This window comes from Procambarus clarkii, chromosome 44 (genome assembly GCF_040958095.1).
Source record: "Procambarus clarkii isolate CNS0578487 chromosome 44, FALCON_Pclarkii_2.0, whole genome shotgun sequence".
Lineage (NCBI taxonomy): Eukaryota > Metazoa > Arthropoda > Malacostraca > Decapoda > Cambaridae > Procambarus > Procambarus clarkii.
The window spans coordinates 25913044-25925274 of NC_091193.1; the positions used below are offsets into that span (position 1 = coordinate 25913044).

General features: G+C 39.1%; 1 protein-coding gene across 3 annotated transcripts in view; it reads right to left on the reverse strand.

The window, feature by feature from the left end:
* Positions 1-2654: 2654 nt before the first annotated feature.
* Positions 2655-12231, reverse strand: part of LOC123745417 (ubiquitin-conjugating enzyme E2 eff) — a 32531-nt gene continuing 22954 nt past the window's right edge. For all 3 annotated transcript variants that reach the window (XM_045725971.2, XM_045725972.2, XM_069300853.1), the window contains 2 exons: positions 10294-10399; positions 2655-4179 (listed from right to left, as the gene is read on the reverse strand). In XM_045725971.2, the coding sequence (XP_045581927.1) occupies positions 4040-4179; positions 10294-10399 (246 nt within the window). In that variant the 3' untranslated portion in view covers positions 2655-4039. The remainder of the gene's footprint in view (positions 4180-10293; positions 10400-12231) is intronic.

The following is a 12231-nucleotide window of genomic DNA, read 5'->3' on the forward strand; positions in this document are numbered from 1 at the left end:
TTTTTTACAGTAAACTAGACTGAAAACCTATATTCTAATTTGATGAAAATGAAGATCATATGCTGTTCTGAGTGAATAACAACATTAAAGGAACAATTTATGATAGTTCCTATTTTTTATTTTGAATTGAAAATCCAAAGTTTTCAATATTAAATTTTAAAATTAATTTCGATTCTCATTTTTCATGTTACGCTGTGATCATTTAGACAAAGTTGGAGCATTTGCCTAGTTGATTATGCAAAAAAAAATTGGAAAGTGATTGTGCAAGTTTCAAAAACTTGTTAAATTATTTTGTCAAATTATATATGTATGTATTGCGTGGTCCAAGGGTTAAACCAACATTGCCGAGCACCCAGCAAAATTCAAGTCGTAAATCAGCTGATGAGAAACTGCCAGTATTGTATTTTGTCTTTCTGGGAAAAGGTGGTACACAAGTGTGATCAGGAAAAGCAACATCAGCAAACACCATCAGCAGACTTCAACCCATTCATGAATATAGCAAAAGCATTTGAATGGCAGGAAAAATAATAAAGGTAAAGTAACTTCTTAACAGCAGAAGGGGTATAAGCCCTAACTGTGAATGTCAAGAACCTTACAAAATTTTACGAGGAGAACCTTCCATGGCTGGAGCAAGATAGGAAACGAGGGAAAACAGATGTGAACTGAGAGAATTCTGTAAATCGGTCAACCTTACAGTAAAACTAAGGGATGAGTGGAAATGGACCCTACCAGAGGGGTAAATTAAAGCACTAAGTTCTGAACTGAATGTACCCGAGGCATGGTGCAGTCCTGTACGATACAAAAACGGAAGGGCCAAGGAATATGCTGGGCAGCCATAGGCCTTTAGAAAGAACAAGAATTCTGGAGAAATTACCCCTAACTGAATTCTTGGTAAAGACACTCCAAAACATGTATTTTTAGCATCAAAGCAAAAGTTTTAGTGAAAAGCTAAACCATAACTGGTAGCCCAAAATGCATCATCGATCACAACCTGTACATCACAAAGGAGAAAAGTCTCCAGGCCAACTACATAATTGTAAATTATACATCTTGTTTCGATGGGAATACTTTATAGTGCTCTTAACCATAGCCAAAATAAGTCGTTTCATAAACTTATTATTAAAGGTAAATAAAGCAACCACTTTCAAGAACTAATGTGGTGCCAGGCTTTGTTTGAAACTAGTAGTCTCCCCGGCACCTTTTGATAATTACTTCCTTTGTAACTAGCATTTCCAATTTCAAAGAGCATGTCTACAACCTTTAATCTAGTACGTCAAAAGAATATGCATTTACAAGTACAATAGTGTCCCCTACAAGCATACAAGTGAAACCTGTAACCTAGCATTACCCATTAAATACTTGTGTTCCCAAATTTACCAAAGGGGCAACAATTCAATGCTATAGTGCAAGAACAATTTTAAAATGAATCAATCTTTAAATTCTACATATTATACAAAATTATGCAATACTAATGCTAGTTCACCTCAAACATTCCCAGTTCATTTTAAAATGATGCTTGGAACACTTTGCCCCATTTGTGGAGGACTTTTATTGCCAGAAAAGGATCAGGAAATATGATTTGACAATCTCAAGAGAACCACCCCCCACACGGCTGCCGAATGTGATAGGAAGTCTATTGCATTTTAATTCTCAAACTAAAGGTTTTGTATCTTCAATGTACAGTTGTCATTTCTAGTCATCTAGAATTAAATTCATATTTAGTCATATACTTTATTGAATGATTTATGCAAAAGTTTTGTAAGATGAATCAGATGGATGTAATAAAGTAAGAAACCACATGTGTACAGCTTCATTGACCCTGGCATAGCTCTGGTGAACCAAGCGAGGCCAGGCCACATTCTGAGCCTGATCACAAACATGACAGTCCACAAGTACTACCATCTGCAAATGAGCACAGAATATTAGTGCTCTTTGTACATCTCTTCCAAAATGCTTAAAACTTGTCATACAAGACTTCCTATAATTTAACTAGTTACCTTTATAGATGGATGTGGTGTACACAATTTAAACCAAAATAGCTTGGTTCTACTGGCAAATAAATTTCCACAATAGCCTACATTGCATTAAACCCATTTCAGCAAATATGAGCCAATTAATTTTCAACCTGGACATTCCCTATACATGCTACAAGCTTTATTTGAATTTTGGCTGATAACTGCTGATTACATTATGTTTGTTTTTACAAAAGCCGAATAATATCAAGGAAAGGCGTACAGAATCACAAGTGCAGCAGGTAACTGGTGGATCACTTTAATGAATTGCATAAAAATTATACATAATTTTCTTCAATCTTCCACTATTAGTCTATTATACCTAGGAAAACCAATTCTGGCAAACATTTAAAAAAATATTAGTTACAAAATTAAATTATTGCTTCACTATACATTATCAAACATTCTAATATATGAACCTTCATCCTTCCAGTATTAGCCTGATCTAAAACTTTCACAACTTATTAGTGAATTAAAAATTAGCTTTTTCAATGTTGATAAAGCAATACATACAAATCCAGTAAATATCGTTATACTGTAATAGAATTCACAAAGTTTGATAACAAGGCCACAAATGTACTAATTTCACTATGTACTAAACTATACAAAACCTAAAATTTTAGGTAGGAGAAAAACAATGTGTGTGTTCTGTACACCTTTATTGACAAAATTGTATTGAAAAGATTTTTTGAATACTGTACTAATGAACCAAACAGCCTTGTATTTCAAGGTACCTGCTTCCCATGTCTTTATACTGGAAAAATTACATAAAAAAGTAAAATAAAAAAAACTTATATCCAAATCCATGGGAGGCAGGCAAAGCTGATAATTGTCCCAATGACCATCAGGCTCTTCCATGAAGATAAATCTTGTTTGGGCAGACTCAAATGACTTAACAGTGATTCCAATGTGTTGCTGCTGGCAGAGGACGACTAGCAAGTCACAGAAGAGCCTGGCAGTGTGTAAGGAGTGACAGTATTGGCCCTATGCAGCTTAAAAAATAAACAATTCTGGCTCCTAGTACGATTAGCAGAAGTCTCGAATCAAGTCATTTGATCCTAACAAAAGTCAAATTATTTCTTTTTACTCCAATTTTAACTAATTCATGACAATATAAGGCTAGGGACATGTAGAGACATTTTAAGATATATTAAACAATAGCCTAGCAATGATGATATCTGAGGTGATGTGTTATGGATCGCCTACTTCCCATTCATCTTGTAACATTAGGAAAAAATCACACAGGCTGAAAATTGGTGGGATAAGTGAAAGAAAGGTGGTTGGGCGAGTGAGAGATACTGGAAAGACAAGGGGAACATTACACAAATCTAACACGCTCAACTCCTGGTCACATGAAAATAATCAAGAGGTTTCCATAGTCGCTGAGAACAAAGCAGATTGGTTCGGGACAGACAAGGATAAACAAGTGGTGTTACAGTGGGTGAACTAAGAAGTGAACGTCACAATGGTAAATTGGTTTCGAGGGCTCCAGTCCCTTGCTTTGTTATCTTTCCCCCAACCATAGAGTCAACTGGCCACACACTAGCAAAATAACCCAAGAAATACCCACGATTACAACTACAGAACGCAAGCGTGATCATTTAAGGGTGGATGAGGCGGCACTTTCCTGTGTACACATTAAACTTAGGTACAAATTGGAGCCGCTGGAGGCAGTGGCACTTCACTTGGGGGGAGGGGGCTAGTGGATTCCGGCCCTGACTAAGTCCACAATACTTTCTGCGCCAAATATGTGGCTGCTGGCCAGAGGTGGGTGGTGGTGATAGTGCAGTGATGAACTGTCACAAGGTGACAGTGGTGTAGTCTATCCACCAGAGTAATAAGAGTGATGGGTGGTAGTAAAAGTTGTTAAAAACATAATTAGCAGCAGGATGAAGAAGAACAGGTAGCAGCAGCAGCAGTCAGGGTGATGGCAGCGGCGGCAGCGGTCAGGGTGGTGGTAGTGGTGGTCATTATGGCAGTGGCGGGGGATGGGCATGGGCGCTCTCTGCCACTAGGCCACCGGGGGATCACATGGCATACTTCCTGGTCCATTCTCTGGCCAGTTCATTGTACTTTTCCCTATCCGTCTTGTAGACTCGTGCAATCTCTGGCACCAAAGGATCCTCGGGGTTAGGGTCCGTGAGAAGGGAACAAATGGACAGGAGCACTGCAATAAAAAAAATTACCTTCAAAAATTACACAGAAAAAATCAAACTATCAGCTTATAATATATTTAGTATAGCATAATTACTGTACTCTTATTTATATATTACACAGCAGTTCTACAGTGTTATTCATAACCAAAATGATTTCAAAACATTTCATAGCATGGCTGTAAAGGCTTTAAAATTATAACACAGTATTGCACAAGTACATATGGTACTGAATGATCGAATGATGGGTAATAAAGCAGTCCATCATCGAGTTGCCACAATACAGAAAATATGGTACTAAAAGCACCCTAACTCAGTAACCCCTGCACAAAACTTTAATGTTAGCATGCCACTATGATTTACTGTACAGTACTTCATTTTATCAACTGGCGATTTCTCAAAATATGATACATTAATCGATGGCAAAATATACCGCTTGCATATTAGTGACTACCGGGAAGCGAGAATTTATACCCTGCTTCTTAGCAATTTGTACCATGCTCGCTTTATATTTAGCACTATCACGGTAATGACGCAATATGGCTTCAAAAATTTAGTAGACGAATGTGCGGTAATGACGCAGTATGGAGTTAAAAATTTGGCCTGCTTTCGGCTTGGCTGTGGGTAGGGTGTGCCGCAGTTTTGGACACTATATGCATATACTCTTGCAGGGAATTTTATTGTGAATACATTAATACCAAAATGAAAGACCGAGGATGAGAATTGAAGAGACCAAAGTGAAGAGAGCAAATATTTTATTGCTCTTGATGAGCGCTCACGGGTAACTTGCTCTCACTTTCTCTGTTTGCTGCAAGTGGTACACTGCCCTTTTGAACTTTATATGCATTTAATCCTGTAGAGAATTGTATTGCAAACACATTGATACCAAATTGAAAAAAATAAGGACGAGAATTGAGATGACAAAGTTGAAAATGAGTATTCACTTTTTAGTATTACCGTGTGCTCCCGTGGAATGCCAGGCCCACCTTGGGGTAGTGAGGCACTCGCTCGCCCAGTGGACTAGTGTTAACCACTGTGCTGCGCCAACCAACAGATGTTGTTCTGGTAGGTCTGAGAGTTGTGCTTTTTTTTTTTTAAAGTAGGCTATATTTTAATGTTTTTTAATGTTTTCATCACTTGTGTTTTGAAATGAAAACAGTTGAGTTTGGAAACATTGACATTAGCTTTACCTGAACATTTATAGAAGCAAAAATATATCCTTAACAATTGCACTATGAAGTTTTTGCCAAAAACAGGTGCGCATTGCAGATTAAACTGCGCAACATTTCATATGACGTGTTGAGTAACTGACACAAAAGTGCACACTCCTTCATATGTTGTTTTGGAGTACCACACAAGATTTAAATGGCCCGCGGCTGCACGAGGTTCACATCGGCTTCCTAAGGGCTCTTGTAAACAGATGCCATTTTTTTTAAATTGTGGGCAACATTCCCAGGTGTGAAAGCCTCAGGACTGAGCAAGTCACCAAGGCTGGCACGCACAGCATGAGCTCATAGCACTGCTGTTCAGCCTGTGACCACAGCACTGCCAAAAATAATTAAATACTGTAACCCCGCGATTATCCGGGATTCGAACATCCGGAAAACGCCCTTTTACGGCCAAAACCCTGGATGTATTGTCCTTTGATTTGAAAGTTCCCTTAATCCATCCTATCTTTTTCTGGCCGACGAAATATTGCATCAGCACATTTATTGCATCAAATCCCGTTGAAAGTTCACATGGAGGGGGAGGGGGGGTTCTGGTGTGTGTTTTAGCAGTAATATACCACGCCCAGTGATGAACAATTGTCCATGGCATAGTAGGAACATCACAATATTTTTATTTCAATAAACATCACAATATTATTATAGAAAAAATGCTCAAGGAGCTAAATAAGAAAGCAGTTGGTCCAGATGGAGTTTCACCATGGGTTCTGAGAGTGTGCACCTGCACTCAGCATTCCTCTTCAACTGATTTTTCAGGCATCCCTGTATACAGGAGTTGTAGCTGATGTGTGGAAAAAGGCTAACATAGTTCCAATCTACAAAAGTGGAAGCAGGAAGCAGGGAAGACCCCCCTTAATTATAGACCGGTATCATTGACAAGTGTAATAGTAAAAATATTGGAAAAAATAATTAAAACTAAATGGGTAGAACACCTGGAGAGAAATGATATAATATCAGACAGACAGTATGGTTTTCGATCTGGAAGATCCTGTGTATCGAATTTACTCAGTTTCTATGATCGAGCAACAGAGATATTACAGGAAAGAGATGGTTGGGTTGACTGCATCTATCTGGACCTAAAAAAGGCTTTCGACAGAGTTACACATAAGAGGTTGTTTTGGAAACTGGAAAATATTAGAGGAGTGACAGGTACGCTTCTAACATGGATGAAAAATTTTCTGACTGATAGAAAAATGAGGGCTGTGATCAGAGGCAATGTATCGGACTGGAGAAATGTCACAAGTGGAGTACCACAGGGTTCAGTTCTTGCACCAGTGATGTTTATTGTCTACATAAATGATCTACCAGTTGGTATACAGAATTATATGAACATGTTTGCTGATGATGCTAAGATAATAGGAAGGATAAGAAACTTAGATGATTGTCATGCCCTTCAAGAAGACCTGGACAAAATAAGTACATGGAGTGCCAAGAAGCACATCAACAAACTGGAAGAGGTGCAAAGACATGCTATTAAGTGGCTCCCAGAACTGAAGGGCAAGAGCTACGAGGAGAGGTTAGAGGCATTAAATATGCCAAAACTAGAAGACAGAAGAAAAAGAGGTGATATGATCACTACATACAAAATAGTAACAGGAATTGATAAAATCGATAGGGAAGATTTCTTGAGATCTGGAACTTTAAGAACAAGAGGTCATAGATATAAACTAGCTAAAACTTTAAGAACAAGAGGTCATAGATATAAACTAGCTAAACACAGATTAAGATAAAGACAAACCATTAAAACACAGACCGAAAACCTAGATCAGGCTCTCTGCACCCAGCACTGCCGGGTGGGTAAATATTAGGCAGCAACGTAGAGCCATGATTTACCGCATAAAGGTCCGGTTTCGTGACGAAACCACTTACACCGGACCCCAATTACTAAGGAAAATCGTTGACATCACGAATGCAGCCCCGTTGGACATCCGTGACGATGCTGACGGCGCTGTACTTCTTTATTCAAGCGAGCAAGCTCTGGAGCAACTGTTTGCACCAGAACACCAGGACGCCCTACGAAACGCCAACCTGATCATCACTCCTAACCGTCGCTACTTGGCTGAACGAACCATCTTCGTCAGCCACACAAGTGTCTACATCGCCACCCAAGACCCTGGTACCATACTTGATAGTATCAACACCAGAAACCCGGCTCTGACTGCTGCTACAGTCAAGGTCATCAAGAACAACGACAACCCTAGGCCTACTCTCAAGGTCACCTTCACAACAGCTGCTGCAGCTACCCAAGCTGTGGAAAATGGATTTAGATGTCTGGATATTTCCATCACACCTGACACTGTAAAGAAGGAACGGTACTACAACATTCGCCAGTGCTTTAAGTGCTACAAGTACGATCATGATACCAAGAACTGCCAACAAGCAGAGGTTAAATGCAGCATTTGTACCCAGGATCATCACTTCAAAACCTGCCGGTCAACCACCAAACTGTGCCTCAACTGTGGAGGAGCTCACATCGCCGTCTCCATGGACTGCCAAGTACGACTAGACGAAATAAATAAAACAGCAACTGCCAACCCAACAACCAATCAGCCGGCGAGCTTCAATATCCAAGCTACATCGTTTCCAGTGCTTCCCAACGCTTCTGCTCCTGCTACACAGACGTCCACACCAGGCCAGACCACCCCCCAATGGGGACCCAGGACACAGGCGACTGCAGCTCAGCCAACAAACTTGACTGTCAACCAATCAGCGGCCTCGACCAACACCACTCTCATCCCATGCCTGATCAGTGTAGCTGAGAGAGAGGCGGGAACAGACAACGCAAAATACGTGAGAGTACTGAACAGGCTGCTCGCCCAGAACAACCTGCCTACAATGTTGATACCAGCAGACCTATTTCAACATCACAACGCTGCTTCAACCCAAACAGACGAAATTCCAACACCAACAGTAACCGCAGTCATACCGCAACCACCACCACCGGAGTCGAACCCAGCACAAGTCACCCAGGCAACAGCATCCACCCAGACTACCACCACAGCAGACCAGTCAACCTCATCACCTGCCCCCACCAGCCCGAGACGGAAGAAAATGAGAGCAAAAAGGAGACCAAAATGTCAGCAAGTGGAAACAGAATCAGATTCAGATGCAGAGTTCCAAGAAGCCCTGGCTGAGACCTTCACATATGAGGCCCCAGACTTCGACCTAAACCCAAGCAAATCAAGCAAGAAAGTGCCCTGCTATGGACTTTACCTCAATCACGGTGGCAATTTCAACGGCAATCGAAGTACAAGAATGGTCATTGCCTTAGAATGCAACAGGATCATGAACCAGCTCAGGAAAACCATTCCTTACCCTGTGTTTGTCCACCACGAGACCGTGGAACGCTATGTAGACCTCTGCGCTCTGGAGAGTGCATACATCGACCCTAAATTCGACTTCAAGAGGGGACAAGTGACCTTCCTGGAAGAAGATGAAGACCCGACAGGAATACCAATACCACCGCTAACATTCGGGAAGTACATGCGAATACCTCCTGGCCGAGACACCACCAAGCAACAGTGAACTTACCTCTCACCATCTCAATAAGGAAGACGCCTCCTCCAAGCCAGACAGACCACCTCAAGTGAACCAGGACGACATCACCCTGCCCCACCACTAGCCTCCTGCCGCCCAAGAAGAACTTAAGCTACAGGCTTTGACTGAAAAAACATCTCCAATCCAAGGTGGACGGGCCACCGAACTTTCAAGCCTCCTCTCTCCACATCCAAATCCTCTTCCAAGAATTTCATCGCCCCATCCTTCTTCCTCCCACATCCTTTCCAAGCTCTTTGGACATCAAAGCAAAGCAAAGCAAGCTAAACACAGATGCCGAAGAAATATAAGAAAATTCACTTTTGCAAACAGTGGTAGACGGTTGGAACAAGTTAGGGGAGAAGGTGGTGGAGGCCAAGACCGTCAGTAGTTTCAAAGCGTTATATGACAAAGAGTGCTGGGAAGACGGGACACCACGAGCGTAGCTCTCATCCTGTAACTACACTTAGGTAATTACAAGACACCAGTGATGTTATGGCAGGAACTTCACCTGCACCACACTCTGGACTTTATAATGCATTTTTCATTTCTGTACATAAATTACAAGCAAACTTTCTAACAATTGTTAATAATGTGTTTGCATTTAATTTTATATAAATACTGTAGCAGTGTTTTAATAATCTCCTTGTATTTAAATACAAATAAATACCAATGTACCTGTACATATGTTTTGGGCGATTTTTAGATCAAGTAATTTCTCAATCATTAATTAAAATGCAATTTCCCTGAAGCTAACCTATATATAAGAATGTAGCCACCCAATAATCTGGTGAAGCTTGAAAAAAATCAAGCCATGTCTATATCTACTGATTGCACAGATTTAATTTTGTTCAAGCACAATTGTATGTCTAAAACATCAAAGTACTGTATTTGTATTTATGAACCAATTTAAGAATTTTTACGTATTATGTTCGTTGTATAACTTTATAATTTAGATAATTTAATTTTTCAAATTATATTGTTACACTTAACAACTGTTCTTATAGTTAAATACTATTTTAAAAATTTATCAAGAGATTTTACAACCTTGAATTTTTTCAGGGTAATTTTTTTGTAGCTCCGCCCCTCTTCCTAAAGTTTCCTTTCAGATTACAATGATGAAACTTGGGTAGGAGGTTCATCTTATATAGACTGGATTTTATGAAGTTTCATAATAATCAGAAGTTTTGAATATTACCCATAAGAATGAATGTGATTCATGCCCTAAAATTGTGGGTATTTGTATAAACAAGTGCATGCTCATATTTCCTGTAACTAAAATATAAATTCCATACAACTAGGATATTTACACATTACACATTTTACAAAAAATTAATCATACAACAATGCACACGTCACAGTACACACCTTTAGAAATAGTTAAGGCTGGACTCCATTGGCTCCTGAGAATATCCAAACATATGGAACCATTGCTGTTAATATTTGGGTGGTAAATGCGCGTTGTGAAAGCAACCTGCAATGAACAAGAAATATAAATTTTGGCATTGGGTACTTAAACATCTATACAGTTTAACATTAACACAACCTTTATTCTGGCAGCCTTTTAAGAAATGTACAGTATATTCAATACAAATAATTGCAATTAACACTTTCGCACCCCGGGCATGAGCGCCACCAACTTAGCCACTAGTGTACAGGAGATCATGCGGGCGAGTGCACGGCGACACCGAAATGTGTATACTCATTTCAGTTTTTCAGTTTTCTCACCTTAATTCTCGTGCTACGTTGTTCGTTTTGGTATCCTTGTGTTTGCAATTAAATTCCCTGCAGGTGTATATGTATATAATATCCAAAAGCCCAAGATGCCTCCCCGCAGCAAAGCCTAAAGTTACCCGTGAACGAGCACCAATTTGCACAACGAAGCCTAATTTGTATACTCGTTCAGTTTGATAACATCAATTTTCTTGTTATGTCTCATTTTGGTATCACTGTTCGCAATATAAAGGCGCGTATTTTAAAACTATTCCCATAATAATAGAGCAATAACTGGAATTTTAAAATTTTTTAATTTTGGACACATCACAAATTATTTATATCTTTCCAGTGTTCTGACAAATTGTTACATCTTTCATTGTGGTATCAAATTGTCCGCACTCTAAAGGCGCGCATTTTAAAACTAATCCCATAATAAAATTAAAAAAAAAATTAACAAATATTTTAAAATTTGGACCAAAAATGTATATATAATCTTTTAAGTGTTCTGACATCAAGTTTTGTGTTACATCTTTCATTTGGTAACAAATTATGCGCACTCTAAAGGCACTCATTTTGAAACTATCCCGAAGTCAATCGGATAATAAATGAATTTTGTACAAATATTTTTTTATCGGACGCGAGCACAGTCCAATGCTCGGACTCTTAGAAAAAATCAGACGCCAGGGACGTTCGAAGAGTGTGATAGTGTTAACCAAATTAAAATATTCAAATGGGCAGATACAGTGGCCTCACTAATGAAGCCCATTTACCGAAAAATTCAGCTGGACTTCATCATTGTAGAAAGGTTGTTTTCAACTGAAAAACTTTCAGTGCCCACATACCAGATAGAATCTCATACATTGAACAAGTTTCTTGTTGAAGATTTGTTCAATAAAATCAGTACTAGGCTATAAAAGTTCTCAATGCATTTATAATCAAATGCAAGATATTTTTTATTGTATTAAAAAATGTTATAAACAGTTGACACATTTAAGTTACCTTTATCACTGGCAAACTACTGCAGCAGCTACCAAATGACAAGTCTTTGCTAGCATAGCACCTCCATACTAGGGCTATAAAACTAAGAATTAAATATTTAATAGTCATCCTACGCTGGACGTGTCCTAGTGAATTTATATCCATTTTATAGCACGGCGACCAAAACTGAACTGCATAATCTAAATGCTGCCTAACCAGAGCAAGATATAACTGACCACAACCACCACTAGGTGTCTTATTACTAACGCTTCTATTAATAAATCCCAGTGTTCTATGCGTCTTATTACGAACATTTTTGCATCAATTTTTTGGTTTTAAATTCTTACTAATCATAACTCCCAGATACCTTTTGCAATCCGACATCAAAATCGACACCATCTAGCTCGTATCTTGTAGCTATATCATTACCTAGTCTCAAAACCTTACTTACATTTGTTAGCATTAAACTGCATCTGCAAATTTTTTGACCATTTCAAAACCCCATTTAGTTCACCTTGAAGTGATAGCGAGTCTTTTTCCATGTTTATTTCCATCCTAATTTTTGTATCGTTGGCAAATATTGCTGCTCAAACCTGAATCAATCATTTATAT